We start from the raw sequence: 24355 nt of genomic DNA on the forward strand, positions 1-24355 counted from the left end.
CTTCATTGTTCACATTTTGTTCTTCTAAAGCATCAATAGTCCAAGAATCTGCCACAATGCTGGGAAGGCAGATCTAGTTCCGAAGTGGCACGTGATCTTCAATAACTTGTTTTATGCTTGGGCTAAGTAGACAAAATTGAGCGTGATGTCTGGCTGCTGTAACCATTGCCTGGGCTCTAGCACTTCTGAGGAAGCAGTGAAGCCAAAACTGAACTGGGTATTTCATACTGCCTCGAAGCTGGCCAGTCCCAAGTGGCATTGCTCAGACCAGCAGCAGCATGAAAAGGAATACTTAAAAATTAGGAACTGTTGGCAGGCCGCCACTGTCTGAGAACACTTGGTCTGCTTCCTGCAAACAAATATTCTCACCTGCGACCCCTTTTTAGTGGACTACAACCTTAGTTTAAGCGACTACAGTAAGAGGCAGGAAAGGCAGGTTAGTCAACAATTTAGTCTGGGAGTATTTGGGAGGTTCCATTTGATGTTTCTGGTGCTATCATTCTAGCCTCAGGGCATAGGCTGAAAGCACACAATACAGGAACCTTGCTGAAGCTAAATAGGTCTGGGTCTGTTCAGTGCTTTAATATTACCATTTAAAACCTATGTATGCTGTTTTGAAAGTGCTTGTGGAAGGAAGGCAGAATATCTAAAACAAATATATAAAATGCATTTGTTGTTTCTGTTCCAGCAGCTTCTCAATCCTGCCAAAACCTAATGTTACAAAAATAGCTGGGCTATTTGTGCAGGCTCCTGAAGAGCCTGCTCACAACACAGTTGTGTGCTGCCGCTTCTATTCCTGACTGAGCTCTTGTCCTCTTTTTTTGTGCCACAGATTGATTTAGTTTTGCCATAAACTGATAGAAAATGTGGGGTATGGCAGATCCTGCCGTGTTGCAGGCGATCATATTTCACGTTAATTGCAACACTATGCTTACAGTGTTCACAAGAAAGACGTTTCATGGGGCGGGGGAGATTATTTATCTAATACTGCAACAAATGCCTTAGGTATGTTGGCTATATTCTATCCAGTGACCACGAGAAGCTTTTTGCATCCTGTGTAGCCTTGACTATCACACACACAGTTGGAATACATTCTTGAGATAACAACACCATCTTGTGGACATGAGGCATCTTAACATTGCTTCTAGCGTGACGGACAGAGTATTCAGGTTGTAATCCTGTCTACTTACTTAAGAGTAAATTGCATTGAAATCACGGCATTCCTATAAGTAAATATATAGTTTGGATCATGCCAGCATTTTTCTTTGCTTTTTAGAGAGTAGCTGTAAAATAAGTTACCCTTTCCCCTTTCCTGACATTTGTTGCTTAGAAACACTAACCATGGCTCTGAAGATTGGTGTAAGTGCTGCGGAAATTGCTACATGCGTCTAGAGTGGCTTAAAAGCCAGTACTGGACAATGCAGTGCAGAAGCATTTTGTCCTAGGGTTGAGCTAAATTACTACTATGGTGGTATTAGAAAGAATTCCCAGGTGAAAAATAAGGGGCATTGATATCCAGTGTTTGTGATGTGGATAGGGGTCTTGCCCACCTCCCGCCCTCCTTCCCTGTTTCTCTTGGTGCTTGAAAGCCTTTATCACAGAACCTTTAGAAATCGATTGAGAGACCTAAATTAAGAACACACATTGAATGAAGTCTGCAGCCTTTCTCACTGGTCCTGAACTCACGGTAAGGTGCAAGTCAGTGGGTGTGATGCCAGTCCATCTCTACACATTGCAGGAGAAGACATGAGTGAAAAGGCCTTCTGTCTCGAAGCCATAATTTTCTTATCAAATGGAAACCCGGTTATGGTTTGCCCAGGGGCTTGCCGCTTTGCGTAGAAGGCAGTTTGGCAAGCTACCACCAAGGGCTGTGGCGAGAAGTGCCCCTTCAGCCGTTCCATTATTGTTTTGTAAGAAACGGTAGTGACGTCTTCAGGTGCAAGGAGAGTCCGGGCAATTTCAAACGCCTCCTCTTCGCAGACTCTGAGGAATGTCGCCCTCTTCGTGGTGTCATTGGTGACCTCTTTAGCTTCTAGGAGGAAGTTGAAACAGGTGGCGTACCCTTCCCAGTCTCCTGATGCTGGGTTGAACGGCAAGAAGCTGCTGTCAGTTGCCATTCTGAGTTCCTTGGGTCCCGGAGCTGAATCCTGGATGCACGGTCCGATGCAGTGGTATGGCAGGCGGCGGTGCTGCGGTGCTGTGCGTGGCAGTCAGCTCAGCGGAATCCCACCTTCATTGCCAGTGAAATATACTCAGAGTCGACTGTGAGTTTCATGCTCTTTATTCAGCTCATAGTAGCAATGAATGAATCTTTTCCCCAAAACAGCTACAGGTATTTATACATTATTTACACAATGGGCCCCGTGTGATTGGCTAATTCTGGGCTGCTCCTGTAGGCCAATCAGGTTGCGGATTTACCTCCTCCAGAAGCCTGATTGGCTGCTCCTGCAGGCCAATCAGATCACTGATTCACTTCCACCTGGAGCTGGATTGGGTGGCTCCTGTGGACCAATCAGACTGCTGCATTCTGGGTCCTCTTGTTCTAGGATTCAGCTCATTACATAACAGCTTTACAGTGGTACCTCGAGTTACATACACTTCAGGTTAAATACGCTTCAGGTTACAGACTCTGCTAACCCAGAAATAGTGCTTCAGGTTAAGAACTTTGCTTCAGGATGAGAACAGAAATCGTGCTCCGGCGGCAGCAGGAGGCCCCATTAGCTAAAGTGGTGCTTCAGATTAAGAACAGTTTCAGGTTAAGAACGGACCTCCGGAATGAATTAAGTACTTAACCCGAGGTATCACTGTACTTCAAAGAGTTTTGCTAAGTAGTTATAAAGCAATTTCTCCCCCCCCCATACTGTTATTTACAATATTAAGAGCAACCCTGGTGATGAGCTTCACCTTCATTTTTCTATTCCATGCCACAGCTTTAGAACTTAGCACATTAGCATGAAGAAACAAACCCAGCTTTTTGTTACAGCTGATCAGTATGGTGAGTCTGCCTGACCTGCTGTTTCTTCCCAGTGTTAGTCCACCTGTTTTTTTCTGCAAGAAAGGTTTCATATCACAGATGTGCTATGTTCAGTCATATCTCAGCATATTGCAGAACTGGAGTGCTACATGCAGTTTTAACAACAGAGATTGATCTGGCTGCCGCATTCTGAACTAATTGCACAGCTTTCAAAGGCAGTTACATATAGAGGACATCACGTTACTCCAGTTGGTAAATTAGCAGGGCATGGCCCCAACAGTATGCAGGACCCTCTGTCCCAGAAAAGGGTACAGATGGTAAATCAGTCAAAATTGATAAAACTGCCTTGACTTGTCCATCCAAGAGGCCTAGATCCAGGAATTTTCACAAGCTACAAACTCGATCTATTGGTGGTGGTGGAGGAGTCATTCAACACAGGCATTTCCATCCCTTTTCTAGGTATTTAGGCTACCCAGCATGATCAACTCTACCTTGTCTGGATTATGTTTCAGTTCTAGTTTTTGTATACTGCCTGAGCACCCCTTGCCCACCACCCAAGGGCATTTGTCATTCAGATTTAATTATGTCAAGCATAGTGTTTCTGATGTCGCAGGAGCTTGGGCTGGAACCAGAAACATTTCCTGCATCGTCACACATATACGAATGTTCTCCTGTATGAATTCTCTGGCATTTAATGAGGCTGGAATACCCACTGAGGTATAGCTGGTTGCAGCTATAGGGTTTCTCACCAGTGTGGGTTCTTCTATGGTTAATGAGATCTGAGCCCTGCTCAAAGCTTTCCCCACACTCCACACACATTTAGGGCTTTTCCCCCACTGTGGATCCATTGGTGATGAGTGACATGAGATGGTTGGCTGAAGCTCTTCCCACATTCTGGACACTTTTATGGCTTCTTTCCTGTGTGCATCCTTCACTACAGGCGGAGCTGGCGCTGATTATTTTTCCACATGTTGCACATGCATGTATTCTCCAATGTTTGGTAAGATTGGATCTCTGATTGAAGCTATGCCCACACTCATGACACATGGTTTCTGTCCAGTGTGAATTCTCAGGGGCCGAGTGAGATGTGAGCTCTCAGTACACTTAAAGAGCTTTTCTCCAGAGTGCATCCTCCGGTGCAGGACCAAGTCAGATGCTCCAACTTAAAGCTGTTTTCACATTCAGAACATACAGACTCTCGACTCTGGATGTCTCCTGGGACACTGCTCCTGCTTGAGTTTTCTCAAGACCTTTTCCCAAGCAAGTGGGCAGGCCCTGAAGAGATGTCACACAGGCACAACACAGAATTCAATTGGTTTCTGTAGGGAACTGTCCAAGATTGGGAGCCAGTGAAATATTTTCAGTCATGATAAGTAGCACAATTCTTTCTGCATTCAGAGGCTCCCTCCTGAAGAGTTATTTTATTTGCACCAACACCTCCTGGCCAATAAAGAATCAAGACATATTTAATCCTGAGTATTTTGAACCATACAGCCACAAAAAGACAGGGAGCTGTTGCTGCCAAGAAAAAAAGGCCAGGCCTGCATTGCTCCCCTCCCAAAGCATAGAGCAACTGCCCACCCCAAATACACATAGCTACGTGTGTGCACAGTGTGAATTCAATATTTTTTAACAGCTAGTGCTGTACAACAGATTAAATTGAGGATTCCCCATCCCGGTGTTGAGGCACAAGAGCTCAGTACCTGGTGTTTAGTGGCTCAGCTTTAGTCCAGCGTATTCAAGATGTTCAATGTTTACTTTGCTATTGAGACTGATCTACCCCTGAATCTACCTCACGGTGCCCTTCATGCTGAGAAAAATATGGCAGCCTGCCCTGTACTTCTTTGCGATGAGTAACAAAGTTAGGAAAAAAGTTCGATTTGTAATGGACACACACAGTTACTGCTGGTTCCCCAGGGGACGGTCAGAATTAAGCTTTAGCTAAATTAGATTTTGTTCCAAGCAACGCCAGTAAGATGCAAGTGCTGCATTTGTAATAATATGAACACAGAGCAGGAGCCAATTGCGTCAGCAAATGCTACAGCAACAGTTTGGGCAGAAGTGGGGCAATTTCAAGAGGAAGCCAGGGAGCGCTAAAGGCTTCTCTGAAGGCAGCCACAGCAGTATGCCAAAGTGGACAGCAGGGCAGAACAGTGAATGCAAGCTACAGCGATAAGATGAACTAGAGCTGCTTTTATTTCTTGGTTTATTTTATACAGTTTTTACTCTGGCATCCATCTTGGAACCGCTCCCAAGAACACAGGCCTTGAGCATGCTCAGTGCCAACTTTTTCCTCAAAAAACCCACACTTTTGCCTTCTGGCCTCTAGATGGCAACCATGTAAACATATCTTACCATCATTCATATATCCCTAGGTTAATTTAAGCTATTCGCTTCTCATAAGTTTTCTTGTTTGCCCTGGTGCTTGCACAGTATTAGATTTACAGTGCAACCCACTGCATGTCTACTCAGAAAAAAGTTCCATTGAGTTCAGTGAGGCTTATTCTCGGTACAGGATTGAAACTGGTTAGTTTATTGCTGGAAGTATGGGAGTCTGTATTTTAAAGATTTGAATATCAAGGAATTTGTTCATAATTAGGGTTGTCTAACCTGTTCTTGTTGAATGGTCCTCTTACTGTTATTGTTTACTACTACTGCTGCTGCTTATTTATTTAATATTTAATTATTTATTTACACATACCTTGCCTTTCCCCCCTGACAGGACTCAAGGCATTATACATAAAAACAAGAAATCCCTAAAAACATAGAAACATTGGGGGGGGGGGGGCAGTCATTAAAAAACAATTAAACGTTAAAATAATCAAATCTTGTTTAAAATAGGGTATACAAACAACTGCAATAGAAACAGCACAGCACCAGTCCCTTTATTAAAGCGGTCAATTCCCAAAAGCCTGATGGCAGAAGGACAACATGGAGGAAGCCAGTTTGTATTCTCCAGGGAGGAAGCATCTCCAGAGTCTGGGAGCAGCCACCGAGAAGGCCCTTTTGTCCATTCCCACCTAGTGTGTCTATGAGGGTGATGGGGCCAAGAGAAGGACCTGCCCTGAAGATCTCAAAACCTAGGCAGCTTCATATGAGGGAATGTGGTAATTCAGATAGCTTGGACCTTAGCCATATAGGGCTTTATAATAGAATATGTTTTAATAGCTGTACATTGCCTGGAATTTGGTTATGTGGAAGGAAGAGTTCGATATATATTAAATAAATGGTCTGCTCGGAGTCAGTGACTTTATTAGAAAACTAATATTTGAGTCTACTCTTGGGTACATTGCATTATTTTCTAGCTATCACAATATGGTTGCTATTTCACACATCACCATTCCATTCCAGTTTGGTCAACAAGTTAGGGGTACAATGCACTGGCTTATTGGAGTTTGAATCTATATAATCAACGCTATGTCTACTTACCTAGAAATAACCCCTATTGAATTCAGTGGGACTTACTTCTATATAGGCATGTATAGGATTTGCTGTAAAAATGCTCTGCTGTGGCTAGAACTTTAATTACTAAAGTCTCATTAAATATTACACCCCAACTTAACACTTGCTTCAGGTTCCCCACTCTGAATCATGGACTGGACGTCCACATCTCTCTGCTCTTTGTAGCTCTTATCTTTGATCTCTATTTTTTGCTCTCGTGTGTATTTGCCTTACAAGGTACTATTTCTGTACTCAGGCATGTGAGTAACACATTTACCAACAATTTGCATGAGTATTTCTTACAGTGGTTGAAACCACCTTGCTTCTGTTTTGAAGAACCGACTCTCCCATGCTTCTCTGTTTTGACAAGTTACACTGAACCTAGGAGGAAGAGTTTAAAATCAAGATAGAACAGCCCTTTATCTTTTCTAGGCAATGCTATGGAAGCTCTGTTACTGTAGGGATGTTTCTGAGGATGTTGTGTTCTGATGTACATGCTACAGCAACCCAGCAAAATGAACTCTCAAGCATTTTCTATTTTTCCTGTCCCATCAATGGTTTATATACTTGTTCTTCAAGGTAAGTTTCTTTTTGGCTTGGATGTGAATGAACTACAACCAAGTAAATATTTCATGGAAGTCAGTGACTTGGTATGTCATGCTTATGTGTAGGATTAGACAGTGACTGTCGTATATCAGAGTACTAAGATTTAGTCTGCTGTAATTGCATCAAATGCAGTGTAAATCCAACAAGCAGAACTGTAAGTGGTGTATGAATGGGATACATTTTTAAAGGGTGAATCATACTTAAATTTTCAAAAAGTTTAATGCACAGTATTACTATTGATGTTAGAAATTGCTTATTTAGTCCTTCGGTAAAAGAGGAGTCAAATGTATTTGGCTAGATTGGTCAACCCCCTCCCCCAAATCTCTTTAATATAATAAGATAATGGACAAAACAACAAGGTAATTTTGAAAATGGTGCTTAGATCACAGAAAGAAACTGAAGTCAATGAGATTGCAGATATGTTTAAAAAACAACATGCCTTTTAAAAAAATCACAGGTATAGAAAGAAAGGGTACATATTTTTGTCAAAATTTATGATTAAAGTCCACACATCTGTCATTGTGATGGGATGGAAGAAAATCTGGAGCTGGTTGTAAGGTCTCTAATAGTTACATAAAACTATGAGAAGAGCCTTGCTGGATCAGACCAAACTCTCATCCAGTCCAGCATTCTTGCTTTCATACTGGTCCATGAGATGCCCATGTCCAAAGCCTTGTGTCAACTCCAAAATGAGGAGGCAACCAGGAAACAGGAACATTGCCCTCCAGTTCATGTTCTAAAACTAATACATTTCTGCCTTAAGATTGTAGTATTATTTATGGTTATCTATTCATATGGTGGAAAGAACCATTTGATATGCAGCTTTTCTTAATGTTATTATTTTTATATTTCTGGTCCAGTTTTTGGTGATGGCATGCGAGCAAATAAGGCTTTGGATGAATCTGCTGATTTTCCACGCAAAAGTCAATACTCTGGTGAGACTGCCTGGAAAAGGGAACATGTTACAGAGAGCATATAGCTTGTTTAACAACATTTTAGATATTTATCTCTTTGTCCATTTTGAGTCTGGTTTCTGCTTGTTGTCAGCTCAGGGGTCAGGATGCTAGTGTGTGGAGAGTCATGACCAGTGGCAAGGAGTAGGACTTAATGGCCTATTATTTATTTACTTCAAGTATTTTTACCGGTCTCTTTAGCTGAGACAGCTCTTGTCCATTTCCAACATTTTGAAATTTCGCAAACCTCTTTTATCATAGAACTCTGCTTGGATGTAAAATAATAATTTAGTGTATTGCAGGAACAGTGGCTGGCTATCTCCCACTGTGCACACACAATCATGTGACTAACCAGGTGGTAAAGAGGATTTGCCAGAGCTCATGCCCCCTTTTCTATACATGTTTTACTGAGAGAGGGGACTCATGGTTAAACTTATTTATGGCATGATCAGATGAGCATGTAGATAGGTAGTTGTGTCCAACCATAACAGTTGCAGCCTCCATGGGGCAGCACTGCATACTAATGGGATTTCAGCATTTTATGGGGGTGGTCCCACCATACTGGCACATCTGTAAGCTTGGAAAAACTTGAGTCTGGGTTGACTATTTCAACATGCAGTGACTGTTTGGAAGAAGCAGCCAGTGACACAATTACTGGATTCAAGAGGGCATTCTACACCCACCATTTTGAACAATCCACTCCCGGTTTCTTTGAATCCAATTGGATAAAACCTGGTGCTGCTGCAACTACTTACAATGAAAGGATAGATATTAATTATTGGTGCTTTACTGTTTTAAGAGCAATTTGTAAACCACCCTGGAATAATTGAAGAGTGAGATAAAATATTTTAAACAAAGAAAGAAACAAAAGATATATTGGGTATAAACGTTCCTGGGATTTATTATGTCAGATAAGAATGCTAAAAATGGATGTTCCATATTAAAAGCTGTCATATTTCACTTCTGAAAAAGTGTGAAATTATGTTGATTACAGCTGGGAAATGAATTCTACCAGCCATGTCTTACTATGGAGATTTGAATTTGCTTTTGTGCTGTGTTTTGTGTCTGAAATTTTTAGATGTCCTCTTGAAATCTGAACATTTTGATTTCATGAAATCACAGTTTTATGAATTGGTATGCTTTGTTCAATTTGGGTGTTAATGAATTAAATGTCTTCCCATTGCATCTTATTGACATGCTTAGGATCCAAAGTGGATAGCCTCATCAATGGAACGCTTGGTGATTGTATTCTCCTTGATCTGGAGAACAGGAACCCAGCAATCCACATTCACAACGTGATTTGGAAGAAAGGCAATGCCTTGATTGGGATGATGATCAATGGTCAGAATGAAGCAAACTGTACAATCCATAGCAAAAGATGTCTTATCTATAACAATGGCACCTTGAGCTTGTGTCCCACTCAGTTGGACGATATTGGGTATTATACAGTGGCAGCATATACTGAGGATGGACGCATTCAATACAGTAACGGAAAGGAACTGCTGCTTACACGTAAGTATCAGATAGGCCCTCTAAGGGACTGTGTGTTACTCCTATAAAATAAGTGCCATGCATTTGCAGCATTCAGCTGTATAATAGCCAAAACATCTGGAGAGTTAGAGGAACACATTTAGGAGCGGATTTAGGGCAGAGAAGTTACATTATGCAGCTAAAAGGCATTCTAGTATAATTTTCAAATCGAATAGCTCCCTGAGAGTTGCATTTACTACTTTGCTTTCAGTTTCATGGCTGAAATTTGAATTGCACCCCTGAAATTGAAATATTTTAATTCAGTGAAATAACAGTTTTCAAAATTCTTTCAAATCTACTTAATGCACACATTTTTGAGGATCGAAGTAAACTGTATGTCCACTATATTTTTGCTCTGTGTTCAGAATCCAAACTGCAGCTTAGTCTCACCAAAGGAACACTTGGTGATTGTATGCTCCTTGAGATGAAGATCACGAAACAAGCCATCCACCTTCATGATGTGATTTGGAAGAAGGGCAATATCACAATAGGAAAGGTGGACGGCCAGAATATTACAACTTGCATAGACGGCAGCAAGAGATGTCTTATACTTAACAATGGCAGCTTGAGCTTGTGTCCCACTCATGTGCAGGATATCGGACACTACACAGCAGAAGTGTTTACCAAGGATGGTGTGTATCAGTACAGTCACACAATTCAACTGGAACTTACACGTGAGTATTAGATGGGCATTCCCATGTTCTAAGATGAGTAGCAAGTATTTACAAGGTTCATCTGTGTAATAGCCAAGCCAACCACTGGAACAGTTATACATACTGTAATTTTGTTGTAACTGTATATCTTTCATACATTCTGTTTGACAAGAGCCTGCTGCAAATACTTTAGTAAAGTACAATAACACTGACCTCCAAATAAAAGGTTGGTAATTTTACTGAATAGAAGGATATTACTATTTTTTTTATTAATGCTATTGCCAACATTATGTACCTTTAGGCCATGCTAAGCCAATTGGACTGACTTGCTCTGTTGTAATCAACAGAACCTACAGGCACTTATTTTTTTGTGAAGTATGTGCCCACAGTGTGGTAGACTGTCCCTTAAAATGGCACAACAGAAATTGGGTTCATTCACTGTTAAACTGTTAGAAATGTTGATTTGCAGCTAAAACTGAAAATGATTTTCATAGTTTAGCAGAGATTATTTTCCCCTCCTTATACAATGTATCAAAAAGCACCTGGAATTACAGGTGCTAGGTGTTGCTTCATGTAATAAGGGAGAACCTGATGAATGAAAACCAAGTTATGTTTCAGCGGGAAACCCTATTGAGACTATTAATATTGCACATATGCAATCTGCTGGATGAATAAAAACTGACACTTGTATTGAAATAAATATTCTCCAGGCCAAAATATGGCTCAGAAGCTTTACTTACAGAACTTAATTCCAAACAACTTAAAACAATAAAAGCTACTTTCAGTTAGATGCATATTTTTTACACTGCTCCCAGCAGAAGCCATAATATCCTAGATTACAAATATGTTGGATTCTGAGCTAGAAATCAAAGCTCTGTCTCTCCTTCATTGCTGCCTCCATTAGTCTCAGGTTGTTTGCTGGAGACAGAGATTCACACATCCATTCTTTTCAGTAGCTTGGAACAAAGAAAGCACCCCACCCAAGATGGATGCCTACAGATTAGCATATGTATAGACCTGCAATACAATCCTTTTCATATGACTGTGAGCTAAACAACTTGTGATCGAGGCACAGAGATACATCCCCACTTCATGATTCACTTGTTAGGCTCTTCTTCAGCTTCAGTGGAAATTTCTAGTCATGCTACACAGTGCAATACAGTGGTACCTCAGGTTACATACGCTTCAGGTTACATACGCTTCAGGTTACAGACTCTGCTAACCTATAAATAGTGCTCCAGGTTAAGAACTTTGTTTCAGGATGAGAACAGAAATCGGGCTCCAGCGGCGCGGCAGCAGCAAGAGGCCCCATTAGCTAAAGTGGTGCTTCAGGTTAAGAACAGTTTCAGGTTAAGTACGGACCTCTGGAACGAATTAAGTACTTAACCTGAGGTACCACTGTATAGGCACATTATAGATTCCCCCCACCCCCCAATTCAATGCACATTTAACAATTATATTTAACAAAGCTGTCCGTATTGTACGAAGAAAGCATAGTTCCATGGTAGAGTACATACTTCTGCATGCAGAAAGACCCTTGTTAAAAGGCTATCAAGTAGCAGGCATTGTTCTGAGGTCTTAAAAGCTGCTATGGATCAGAGCACATGGTACTGTACTGGATGGGCTAGTGGCTTGACTTAAAGACTTAAGAGTATTTCTCAGTCTGATAACAGATTCACTTGGTTTTAACTAAGATTGCTCCTTATGAAAAGATTTTAGAATTGGTAGAGTTGGTAGGATATGTCTAGAATCTTATGCGTGCTTACTCAGAAGTAAGCCCCATTCAGTTCAGTGGGGCTTATTCCCAGGAAAGCTTGTATAAGACTGAAGCTGATTTTCAAGCAATGTATGACAATACATAGTTTTGTGTGCTGCCCTCGCCCCCGTCAAGTTATAGGCTCTGTTGAGTTCATGTAACATTTATTATACATGGTTAATTGATGAAAAGGTTAAGCGCAAGGTAGTTAATTGAAATGATTAAATAAATTGACAGGGTAATATTAATGTTTTACACAGTGCCACATGTCATTAAAAGTACAAATAGAGCTCTTTGTAAAACGACCTGTCAGAAGTGAGTTAAAATAGGTAATTCTTTTCACAATTGCATTCTAATTTTAGAACCTAATCCACAGAAGACAATACGTTTGCCTCATTTAATCTTCTTCATCTTAGAAGGAGCTCTTGTTGCAGCTTTTCTCGTTATATTGGGCTCATGTATATATCATGTTGGAAAATGGAAGAGGAAGCCAGGTAATCTTTCCTTGCCTTACCTTGCTTACCATAATGGGGGAAACTCACTCAAAAGGTACCGATGGTTGTCTAATGCAACTCCTTCTTTTACTTTATCAATAAAACCTTTTTCATCTCATGGTGGTGAAAATCCACGTGCAGCCTGATCTTTTTCTTTTTTTTACAAGCACGCCAAGCATACTGGGATCTCTCTCTCTCTCTTTGACACACACACACCACAAGATGGAGGTCAGCATATAACACCTGTTTGGACATAATGCTAAACTATACTTTAGCATAATAGGAGTGAGCCTACTCAAGACGTGGACTCAAGCATCCTCTTTTCCTCTGTCCTCTTCCAACATGCATCAGAGGAAGAGATCTTCATCTGCTTCCTGAGCTAAGCTGACCATAATTGGTTACATCTGAATTGGGCCAAACTATGGGTAGGGCCAAACTATAGTTTATTGAAACAGCAGTTTCTGACCTTGGCTCAGTTTAAACTGTAGTTTGTTGAAGTGAATGCAGTTCTTGGTTCGGACATAACAACACATTGTGTGTCAGGATTCCTGTTCCATGTAAGAGCCCCTGTGCCCCCGCAACACACGGGAGGCCTCAAAGACCTGGAATGGTTCTTTGCTCCAGGTTTCATGCAGGTGTTTCTAATTACAGCAGCCCATACAACTTCTCTCAGCTTTTCTTGGCTCTCTACTGAAGTTTCACAGCTGTTCTCTCACATCTCTCTCACTCTGCCTCTGCTTTGTCTCTGTAGCTGCAGATTTCTCCTCTCTGTTTTCCCCGTCTCCCACTCACAATTAATATTATTTTCTAGCAGCTTCGCTGGGACAGAGGTTCTCTCCCTCCTTGCTTCTTAGCTGGCCTTCGATGCTGTGCACTTGTCAATAATTCTTTCTCCATGTTCCCCCCCTCTCTTTGTGTGTGTGTGTGTTTTGCTGCTATTGCAGCTATCACACTCTCCCACACCGACCTGCCATCTTTTATCAGGCTGCAGTGAGTGTGTCAGGGCAGTGTGTCACTTTCAGTCCCCTGCAGTGTGACTAGTTAAAACCAGGATGCAGACTTCACTTCTGCCACCCTCTGGCACATGCCAGGGAGAGCCACATCCTTGAGTCTAAAGTAAGACATTTTCAACTGAAGATCCCCTTTGGAATTGCTGGCATTGTTGAATTGTTTGCTTACTAACTAACATGAATCACAGTGTACTAAGTAGGCCTGTGAACTTAATTGATAGCAAGTATATGCATGCATTAAAAAAGCAAGTTACTGTAGCTATCTTTTAAGAGGTGAAGATACTATCATCAAGCCGATCTGCCCTGTCTCATTACCTTTTTTTGGGATGGAAGGACCTGTGAATTCCGCTTCTGTGAATTTAATAGATTTGCCTTTAAATGTGAACTGACTCAACCTCTGAAGAGGGAAAACACAAATAATTGGATCCATTGCCTTTCCTCCTGCCAGCACTGAAAGGCTATGAGCATGTGATGGGTTGTGAGCAATTAATTGACGCACACGCCGTTTCTTGCATGTGCCTCCTGCCCTCTTAGCTTTCATAGGGTCCCTGATAAGAGGAAGTTGCCAACGGATATTTCAGGCCATGTTTTAAGTAGTGCTAAGCTAGTTTGTTAAAAAGAAAACAGGTTGAGGGTTCTTCAGTATACATATGATGAAAAGCCAGTTACCTCTGGGGAAAGACTTTATTCTAAGCTTCCCTTAAAATCTGTGCCATTTTTCACAAAGGCTGTAATGGGCAGGAGGGAGCGGACCCATCTGTCATTTGCTCTAGAGAAAGAAAAGGCAAAGAAAGAAATGGGATTGTGTCTGCACCCCTGCAATGAAATTAGGAGATGATGGCGATATTAGGAGTGACTACGGCACCAGTAATGTGTGCTTTCAGTTCTCACTGAAAACCATTTCCACACTTTTTCTTTTATATGGTTTAAGTTCTCTGGAAAACAAGAAGACAACGCCGTGCAAGTTGGAGAAAGAATGTGGTTGACTATGCAGTATTTTATAGGAGAAAGCAAGACCAATGTGAGTATTACAGCTGCCAAACCAGTGTACACTAATCTCTATGTGTTTAGGCTTCCATGGGATCCAGAACTGTGATTGTGGAGTCCAACTGCTAGAGACCTCTGTATGTTGCAGTTGAGGGCAGGACAGGAGGAGGTCGTAAAAGTGTGACCTTTCTCCCTGGTAATTGTGTGAGGACAACAAACAAAGGTGGTTCTGGTGTGATAGGTTTCTATTGCAAATCAAGGTGTGCGGGTCCGGAACAAATTGGTTTGGAGATACCTCAGGGGTTGGTTCAAAGAACTATAAGAAGAAAGGGACCCAAAGACCAATAGGTGAGATTCAAGCTTGGTCTATATAATTTAGACCACATAAGCAGAAAGCAGAAGGAAGCAAATTCTGTTGGGAATCCTTAGCTCTAGACAACAGAGAGAAATGAGCCAAGCCATATGTTACAGAGGAAGGCCATGGGTCCTCCAGTTCCCACAGTCTGGCACTGCACTGCAACCTAAGTTTCTGCTGAAGGCCACCAACAAAGCCGTGTGTGATCCAACAGTTATGACCTTCCAATACACAAGAGCTCTTGCAAAGGATGCCTCTCACATGTATATTATAGAGTTATAGTGCAGCTGCTGGGGTTGGGGGAGGGAAATGTCTTGGGCCAGTTGTGCCTGAGGGAAAATTATTTTCCAACTCCATGGTATGGGTTGATGTGCTGTACAAACCTAGGCTCATGGTTTAGCTCTCCCAGTTTGGTGCAGCAGCCAAACAACTGATGAGAAGCAAAGCGGCTGTGATCTCCTCTTTGGGAGCCTCCACACTCACACATAGTTTGTGTTAGCATGATTTGTGAAGCAGGCCTAAATTAATATATGAAATTCAATTCTGGTCGGTTCCTGGACTGGGGACTTCCTGCAACCACATGTATGTTTGGATTCAGGGTGGAAGAAAGATGGGATATAAATGGAAGAGAATACATAGACCATAACATAAATCTGTTTCATTGGAGCTAGCTAGACTCTTCCGCAGTTCTTATGGTTTTACGTGCCAGTTAAAAGACAAATAAAAAACCAGAAAGCTATCAGAGCTTCTTTACTGTGCTTGCATTTAGGTCGTGTCGGTGCATCTTTGCCAAGTTTAGTTTGTTATTCATTATGGGGTGATTCATACACTACGTTCTGCTGCCACCAAGTGCATTTAACAGTTCAGTGAGCAGAATACTCATGTGAACAGTGCCACTTAATAAGTAGGACATTCTGAAGCACTGCCGATCAGCTTCTGGAAGCAAGGATTTTTGGTTGTTTTGGAGACTACTCACCTCAAAGTAGTGATGGTTCTGCCTGTTTTCCTTCCTTATAAATTAAACTCCACTCCAACAAAGTATTAATTGTGCATATTCTTACAATGGTTGTTCGGCACCCCCACTCTCTGCCAAGCAGTAGCAAGATTCCAGGGGGTTTCAGGCATTCACCGATGGTTTGAGCTCCTCTGGAGAATTGAAGCTTTAGTGGGGCCTGCTTTAAGAAATCTGTTTTATTTGCATATTTACACCTTCAGTCTGCATGGAGGGAGTCCAGCTCTTACTTGTTCCCCACAGCAATGCAGCACTGGAGTGCAAGGCATCTCTCCCAGTCAGCCTTCAACCAGCTTGCCCAAGATGGATCTCCCCCTTTGCTCTTCCCTTCTTCCTCCCAGCACACCTTTCTCTAAAGACTCTCTTTGTGTGCTACCTCAGATACACACCCCATCACCATGGCAACCTCTGCCTATCTGCCCAGGCCCAAGATCCTTCCTAGATGGGTCAGCAATACCTTTTCTCATGTTAATGCCTCTATCCCAGGTGACTGGAAGGAAGCTTAGCCTGTACTTTTCCACAGGCCTCCAATCTTCCCTTCAATACTCCAAATCATCAGACTCCTACCATTTATTAATTTCTAGGGTTTTTTGGGGGGGTGGGTGGGTGGAATTCCCCCCACCTATAACAGTATCATGAACAGAAGGTAATGTCATGGTCTACTCTGAGATACAAAGCTAATTCAGCGAGTGAATGGGCCATATCTTCTCATTGGGCAGCACTGTCTTCTATCTGAACTGCTGTTTATTACTATAATTACTGCAACTTGATTCACCATATGTGCTTTAGGTGGCAACCCTACACACGCCTTGCTGGGGGAAAGTCTTACTGAATTCAGTGGGGCTTGCCTCTGAGTTGACATGTATCAAATTGCACTGCTGGTCCCATATGCTCCAACTCTGTGGAGCATTATTTAGGGGGCACCCCATATTTTCTGCAAGTTGGTGCTTCCCTCCCTCCCATGGGCAGCCACCTCCATCTCTGCAGATGGGCCAGTAAGTTGCAACCCCTCTTTCAGTCCAGCCATGCCCTGAACTGCCCCATATGTGATGTCATATAAATTGGGCGTAGAGCTGGTGATCTTGACTGGGCAAAAACTGCCTTGCAAGTCAAATGAGGAGGCATGGTAGGTCTAATTAGGCCCACAGGCTGGGTCCCCCCCAATATGCCATTGCAAGTGTCATTTTCGAAGAGGCATTCCTGCTTGCCACCCACAGTTTTAATAAGTACCGGTAACTCGCATTAAAGAACCAATTTAAATAAATAAGTAAATAAATATGCTTCCTGATTCACTCTTTTAGTAGATTAAAATACTTTAAAAATCCATTAGTCTAATGAATTAATCACTGAAACATTGCAGCCGCTGTTTATTTATTTGTTTATTTGTCATTGGATTGCCGCGGACTCAGAGTAGACCACTGAATTCAATAGATATAAGTGAATCATGACTCACAATGACTCATTTTTAAGTTTTTATTTTTATTTTAAATATTTCTCAACCGTCTTTCAACAGAAGATTCCAGAGCCAGGTCCAAAAATAGGAATATAATTAATTTGGACAATTTATCAACACACCTTAAAATCAGCAAATCAGCTTAACAAAACATAAATGAAACAAAACAAATATCTCAAAAGCTAAAAACAGAAACAAACCATTCCCTCCCTAACTCCCCCAAACTTACGTGTGTGAGCAAATAGGACAGCAAATAGGAGAGCTTGTCATGCCAGATCCAGTCATGTCTCCCTTGAGAAGGCACTCAAAGGTTGAGGAGGCACTGCAGAAAAAAGCCCTCTTTTTCTTTTAAAGAGTAGCATACCTCAATTAAAGAGAGTACTTGGAACAGCATCTCTCCAGAAGTTCTTAAGACATGGGCAAACTGGTATTTTAATGGGTCTGATATGACAACTGCTCCTTCTTGTTGCTATTTTTTAAAATTGTTGTTGTTCCTTATTATTATTCATATTAAACATTAGCCCACCTTTCTTCCAAGGAGCTCAGGCAGCATTCATGGGCCACCTAGACTGGGCAATAACTTGATCCCACCTCTCCCTAGTCCAAGTCCAGCACTCCACACCCTCCCAGCTGGTGCTCCAACTGTTTGGGACATTTGCCCTAAGCAATTTCGGTAAAGGAGTTTGAACAGTATTCAGTGTTAGCCGCTAGAAATCAAAACGTAGAATTATAGAAGAAAGATTGCTGCAAGGGTAGTTGATGTAAGGATTTGTTCATCCTCAGAAATGTTTAAAACCAGCTGAAATGAGACCATGTGTGAGATGTTAGTTTGCAGTAGAAAGTGTTCATTGAGGTTGGCGATACTGTTTTTAACCACAGGTATATGCAGTGATGCATAGTGCTGGTATCGGGGCAGAGTGGTGGTGGGGATTGCACACACATAGAGAAGGAACTTCAAATATCATGTCTGCTGTCTCTAGAGAATTCAGTGCAACTGTTGGTGGTCAGAAGGGTTTATTCTAGTGCAGCACATACACTAATAATAATAATAATAATAATAATAATAATAATAACAACAACAACAATAAAATTTTATTTATATCCCGCCCTCCCCAGCCAAAGCTGGGCTCAGATCGGCTAACCACAATAAAAGTAACACAGTTACATAAAATCACAATCAATTAATTGAAATGCATTCTAAAATTAATTCAAAATCAAATTAATGGCAACCATTGGGCTAGAGTTCTATGAGGAATACCGAAGGAGGGGGTCAGACTGTGCCTTGGCCAAAGGCCTGGTGGAACAGCTCTGTCTTGCAGGCCCTGCAGAAAGATGTCAAGTTCCACAGGGCCCTAGTCTCTTGTGACAGTGTGTTCCACCAGATCGGGGCCATGGCCAAAAAAAGCCCAGGCTCTGGTTGAGGCCAGCCTAACCTCCCTGTGGCCCGGGATCTCCAAGGTGTTTTTATTTGAAGACTGTATGATCCTCCGTGGGACATACCAGGAGAGGCGGTTCCGTAGGTACAAGGGTCCTAGGCCATATAGGGCTTTAAAGGTTAAAACCAGCACCTTAAACCTGATCCTGTACTCCACCGGGAGCCAGTGCAGCTGGTATAGCACCGGGTAAATGTGATCCCATGGCAAGGACCCCGTAAGGAGTCTCGCCGCGGCATTCTGCACCTGCTGGAGTTTCTGGGTCAGTCTCAAGGGCAGCCCCACGTAGAGTGGGTTACAATAATCAAGTCTGGAGGTGACTGTCATGTGGATCACAGTGGCTAGGTCAGATCGAGAGAGGTAAGGAGCCAACTGCTTAGCTTGGTGGAGATGAAAAAATGCTGCCTTTGTTATAGCAGCAATCTGCGCCTCCATGGAAAGGGAGGTATCGAAGATTACACCCAAACTCTTAACAGATGGTGCTGGCACTAATTGCGCCCCAGCAACAGTTGGGAGTTGCCCCCCCAATCCCATATTGTTCCGACCCAGCCAAAGAACCTCTGTCTTCGAAGATTTAACTTCAACTGGTTTCCGTGTAACCATCCAGCCACAGCTTCCAAACATCTGAACAGTGTGTCTGGGGCCGAGTCAGGATGGCCGTCCATCAACAGATAGAGTTGGGTGTCATCAGCATACTGATGGCAGCCCAAACCAAAACTCTGGACAAGCTGGGCATGGGGGCGCATAAAGATGTTGAAAAGCATCGGGGAGAGTATCGTACCCTGCGGCACTCCACACACCAAGGAGTGGCGTGACAACAGTTCCCCCCCCAAGCGCCACCCTCTGTCCCCGACCAGAGAGAAACAAGTGCAACCATTGAAGGACTATGCCCTGGATCCCCACGTCAGCAAGGCGGTGGTCCAAGAGTTCGTGATCGACCATGTCGAAGGCTGCTGACAGGTCTAAAAGAATCAGCAGCCCCGACCCGCCTTGATCCAGCTGCCTGCAGAGATCATCTGTTAGGGCGACCAGAGCCATCTCGGTCCCATGACCAGCGCTGGAGTGGATCCAGAGTCGATGTTTCATCCAGAAACCCACCAAGCTGTTCAGCAACCGCTCTCTCAATTACCTCACCCAGGAACGAAAGATTCGAAACCGGGCAGTAATTGGGTAGATCTAAAGGATCTAATGATGTTTTCTTTAAGAGTGGGCGCACCACTGCCTCCTTCAATTCCCCTGGGAATGACCTGGTGCCAAGGGACAAATTGATGATATCTCCTAGGGGACAACTGAGGGTCCAACTAGACCTGAGCTGGAGGCACAACAAGTATCTTCCAACAAGTTCCTTTAATGCACCCTTGTTGCCTCCAAATGTAATTGGAGCAGTAGCAGGAGGGAGAAAACACTTTACTATCTTGAGTAGTTTTCTGAGTCAAAACTGGCTCAAAATTTCCCTACAGGGGAAAAAGCAGATACAAGAGGGTGGTTTTTAGCAGATTGTGATGGGGGAACTGATCACTCCCTGATCACAGCTGGTTTGACAAAATTTGGGGCACCCCACCCCTGCAATTCAAGTTTTTCAGTTAGGAAATGCTTCACACATTTCTCCCAGGTCCTATCTAGTTTGGCCCTCTTATGGACCTGGCTTACATTGAGCTACATGCTCACAGAAAAAGGCCACTATGGTTTTGTATTTATCAGGAGGTCCCACAAATTACATTTTCCAAGCATCTTGTTGTTTCTAATCCGTTTTTCCCCTCTCCACAAAGGACCCAAGGCAGATTTTGGATCCTCTATTTATGGTCTTCAGAAAAGGCTACTTACCTGGGAGTGAGCCCCATAGTATACAGAAACCTTGTGTAATCATGCTAAAACCTGTTCCCCCTATACTTAGTAAATTTTGTTTGTTCCTGTGTTACAACATGCTTATATGTTAATGTTGTGTTAACCCAGCATTTACTTTCCATGGTTGTTGTATTTTCTGCTTTTTGCTTTCTTGCTCAGCAACTGCAAGTCCAGAGTTACAGAAACCACAGGCTATAGAAACCACAGAAGAAGGTCAAGGGTTTTCGATTGGGAATGAAAAAGAGACTGCAACAGCAGCAGCTCCCAACACAGAAAACCCCATGCTTTTAAATATCTCTACTTTTCAAGGTAAGTGACCAAAACTGAACCACACTGCAGACAGGAAGGACACATTTTTATCTAAAATAGTTTAGCTGTGAGCATCTCTTGAGCATCCTGAGGACTTTTCTAATTATAAGGCAATAGGCAGATGAGGTTGTACTGCTTGGCTAAATGTCTAAGGACATACCTATCTTGCAAACATATTAAGTTTTATATTACTTTAAAACTCCCACAGCCTTCTGGGAACTGTGCTGAGGATTCTCTGATTATTCTGGCCATCTTCCTAGAACATCAGGTTTCTGGGGAAGGAGAATGACTAGCAGATAAACCAGCTTAAGTCTGAAATATAAATATGCTGAAAGTGATCTTAACTGCGATCGAGCCTCCATGAAATTTGGGGACACTTACAAAATTTTTGGAAGTTTTGTTCCCATAGTGTGCAACCTGATCCCTGTGGGGAGCCTGAAAGAATTACTTGAGCACAACAGCACTTTCCTGGGCCTTTCATAGGCATCTGGTTGGACACTATGAGGACAGAAAGCTGGACTAGGTGGAATTTCTCTCTATACAGTGAAAGCAGCAGAAATGTCCAGCATTTGCAGCATGATCACTGCACAGATGTCAGTTGGAGCTGTGGTAAAATAGGGAAGTCTCAGGGGCAGCGCATCCCATTTCACCACGTGAGGTGAAATGGGAATGTGCTGTCTCCTGTCCCCTCTCTGTTGCCCCTGCCACGCCCCTGCACCATTCCTGCCCCACCACTTCCACCACCTCCGAAATGCCCTCCTCTTCACCCAGTGAGCGGCAGCACTGCACACTGGAATGTCTCTCTCGTATTGAAATTTGGTGGTGGTGGAAGTGGTGGGGCAGATGGGGTGCCGCCTCTGGTACTTCTGCCACCTGAGGCAGAAGCACAACCCCACCACATCTGTGGGCTGGCTCTGGCAAGTCTTGTACAGATAAAATTAACTCTTTATTTTAGACCTCATCAGCATGGCCATCAGGAATTATGGGAATTGTACTCCAACAACATCTGGAGATCCAGAGCCAGTGTGGTGTAGTGGTTAAGAGCAGTAGACTTGTAATCTGGTGAACCGGGTTCGCTTCCCCGCTCCTCCACATGCAGCTGCTGGGTGACCTTGGTCTAGTCACAGTTCTTTGAAGTCTCTCAGCCCCACTCACCTCACAGAGTGTTTGTTGTGGAGGAGGAAGGGAAAGAAGAAGAAGAAGAAGAGTTTGGATTTTATATCCTGCTTTATCACTACCCAAAGGAGTCTCAAAGCAGTTAACATTCTCCTTTCCCTTCCTCCCCCACAACAAACACTCTGTGGGGTGAGTGGGGCTGAGAAGTGTGAATAGCCCAAGGTCACCCAGCAGCTACATGTGGAGGAGCGGAGACACAAACCTGGTTCCCCAGATTACGAATCTACTGCTCTTAACCACTATAATGTTAGCTGTTTTGAGACTCCTTAGGGTAGTGATAAGCGGGATATCAAATCCAAACTCTTCTTCTTCATCATCATCCCAGTTTTAGACAGAGGGAGATCAGTACTTTAGTGTTTTAGGAGGACTCATAGAGTTGGAAGGGACTCAGGGTCATCTAGTCGAACCCCCTGCAATGCAGGAAAGCTGGGAAAGTTTGGAGACCACAGGGTGAGAAATATCTTATTGATGTATAGTGGTACCTCTGGATGTGAACGGGATGCCCTGTTCGCATTCTGAAGAGAACGCAACCCGTGTCTGTGCGTCTGCGGGTCACGATTCGCCTCTTCTGCGCATGCACGTGACGTCATTTTGAGCATCTGCGCATGCGCGTGCGGCGAAACCTGGAAGTAATGCATTCCGTTACTTCTGGGTCACCGCAGAGTGCAACCCAAAAACGCTCAACCTGAAGCAACTTTAACCCGAGGTATGACTGTATACATATTATTTTTCTGTTCAGAGAAAGAAAACGCTTTATCACCAGCACTGTGTATGAATGTCAGGAGTTGTAGTGCTAGTCTACTGAGGAGTGACAGCTCTGTTTGCTGGGAAGGCGGCTGTGTTCTTCCAGATCTTGTGGACTGTGTTCTGTGAGAGGTTTGATGATGCAATGGAATTAAGAGAACAAATATGCATTTCTTCCAGTGACCCAGCACACATGTATGATGGGAAAAGAGACAATGGAATTCTGAAATCATCTGAGACCAAGTTCTCTTTAACATGCTATCTCATTTGTCAGAAGATGCAGTTCATTTAGTAGCTAGGCAGAGGCTTTCAAAGTGCGCTTATGTAAAAAAATTAACCTAATTACTAATTTTAATATCGCAAATATGAAACAATAAAAGGCCATTTTACCTCTTCATCATGATGAGAAACTGCTCTTTCAGCAAATTGTCATTACATAGCTAGCAAATGGGGTGAGTTTTATGTAGAGATACAATAATATGTAGTAATTTGTTAAGACCCAACTGTATTGTATTGTTCTGATTAAAATAAGCAATGTTTAATTTGTTTTGTGTATCATCCAACTTTCCCTCTTGCATTGTCCCTGATCATTAATCCTTGTCTATGTCTATTGCGGATGCATTATTAAAACTGCTGTTGGTATGAGTTTCTAGACTTGTCATTCTTCAGGTTTCTATAGTCTTTCAATCCAAGACTATAGAAGCTGAAGCTATGCTTTTGCAACAGGACTGGAGTGGATATATCTTCTATATATATATATAATGGCATATGAACATGTTTTATTGTAATTTAGTTACTAAAAGTGTATGCACTGAAAAGCAAAAGTTTATTTTCTAAAAAAATAAAATCTCCGCTGACTTGTTCACAGCAAACGTTTCAGCCCAAATTGAAAATAGATCTGTATACGACTGGCTTTTACTCTCCTTCCTGCCTAAACCACAACTAAACACACATCCCCTTGCTAGGTACTAAACCTGTAAGTATAAAGTGTTTCAGAATCATTCATTAATGACCAAGATATAGAATTATGGTTGCAGACTGTGGTCTTAGGCCACCTTTGACCGTATAAATAGTCACACTGAACGTAAAAGCTGCTAACTTGCCTGTCAGATTTGCATCAGATCGAAAGGTAGGTGAACTAAAATAACCGCCATCTTGAAACTGTAAATGTTGCCCTTGGAAATCTAGTATGAGCCTTCTTGCTTATTTGGATTGCGCTTCTTAGCTTTCAACCCCTGACTTGTCACCCAGTACTTTGTGTGAACTTTTACACGTTTTAAGTTGTTCATCATAATTCATGGCTAATGCTAACTAACCCCAGTTACCTGGGAATAAGTCCCATTAAACTCGATAGAGCTTGTGTCAGAGTAGAAATGGTTAGGATTGTAGCATAACTCATTAGGAAACAGATAATTTATGTTTCTTTGATTTTCCTATGTCCGAATTTCTGTTTTTCTTTTCTCAATAAATCTTATTTGTGTTTAAGTAATGTCTCTCTCTGCCTTGGGTTATTCACTACCTTTTTCATTTTAATCATAACCTTCTTTCAAGAAGGTCAATACAGAGTATGCCTTTCTGATGTACGTGGCAATGCACATTCACTTTCATCTGAGCCCAGCTTTTC

General features: G+C 42.5%; 1 protein-coding gene across 4 annotated transcripts; it reads left to right on the plus strand.

Moving 5' to 3' along the window:
- Positions 1 to 2870: 2870 nt before the first annotated feature.
- Positions 2871 to 24216, plus strand: LOC308474935 (uncharacterized protein). 4 transcript variants are annotated; one of them, XM_081001533.1, is made up of 8 exons: positions 2871 to 6994; positions 7882 to 7956; positions 9178 to 9486; positions 9870 to 10178; positions 12276 to 12407; positions 14349 to 14438; positions 20662 to 20811; positions 22727 to 24216. In XM_081001533.1, the coding sequence occupies exons 1-8, from the start codon at positions 6904 to 6906 to the stop codon at positions 22858 to 22860; spliced, it is 1290 nt and encodes a 429-aa protein (XP_080857659.1). In that variant the 5' UTR covers positions 2871 to 6903; the 3' UTR covers positions 22861 to 24216. The 4 variants fall into 4 exon arrangements, with proteins under 4 accessions (XP_080857659.1, XP_080857661.1, XP_080857660.1 ...); XM_081001535.1 differs by having other exon boundaries at positions 22912 to 24216; XM_081001534.1 differs by having other exon boundaries at positions 12330 to 12407.
- The last annotated feature ends 139 nt before the right edge of the window (positions 24217 to 24355 follow it).

This window comes from Podarcis pityusensis (assembly GCF_964106645.2).
Source record: "Podarcis pityusensis genome assembly, chromosome: 4".
Lineage (NCBI taxonomy): Eukaryota > Metazoa > Chordata > Lepidosauria > Squamata > Lacertidae > Podarcis > Podarcis pityusensis.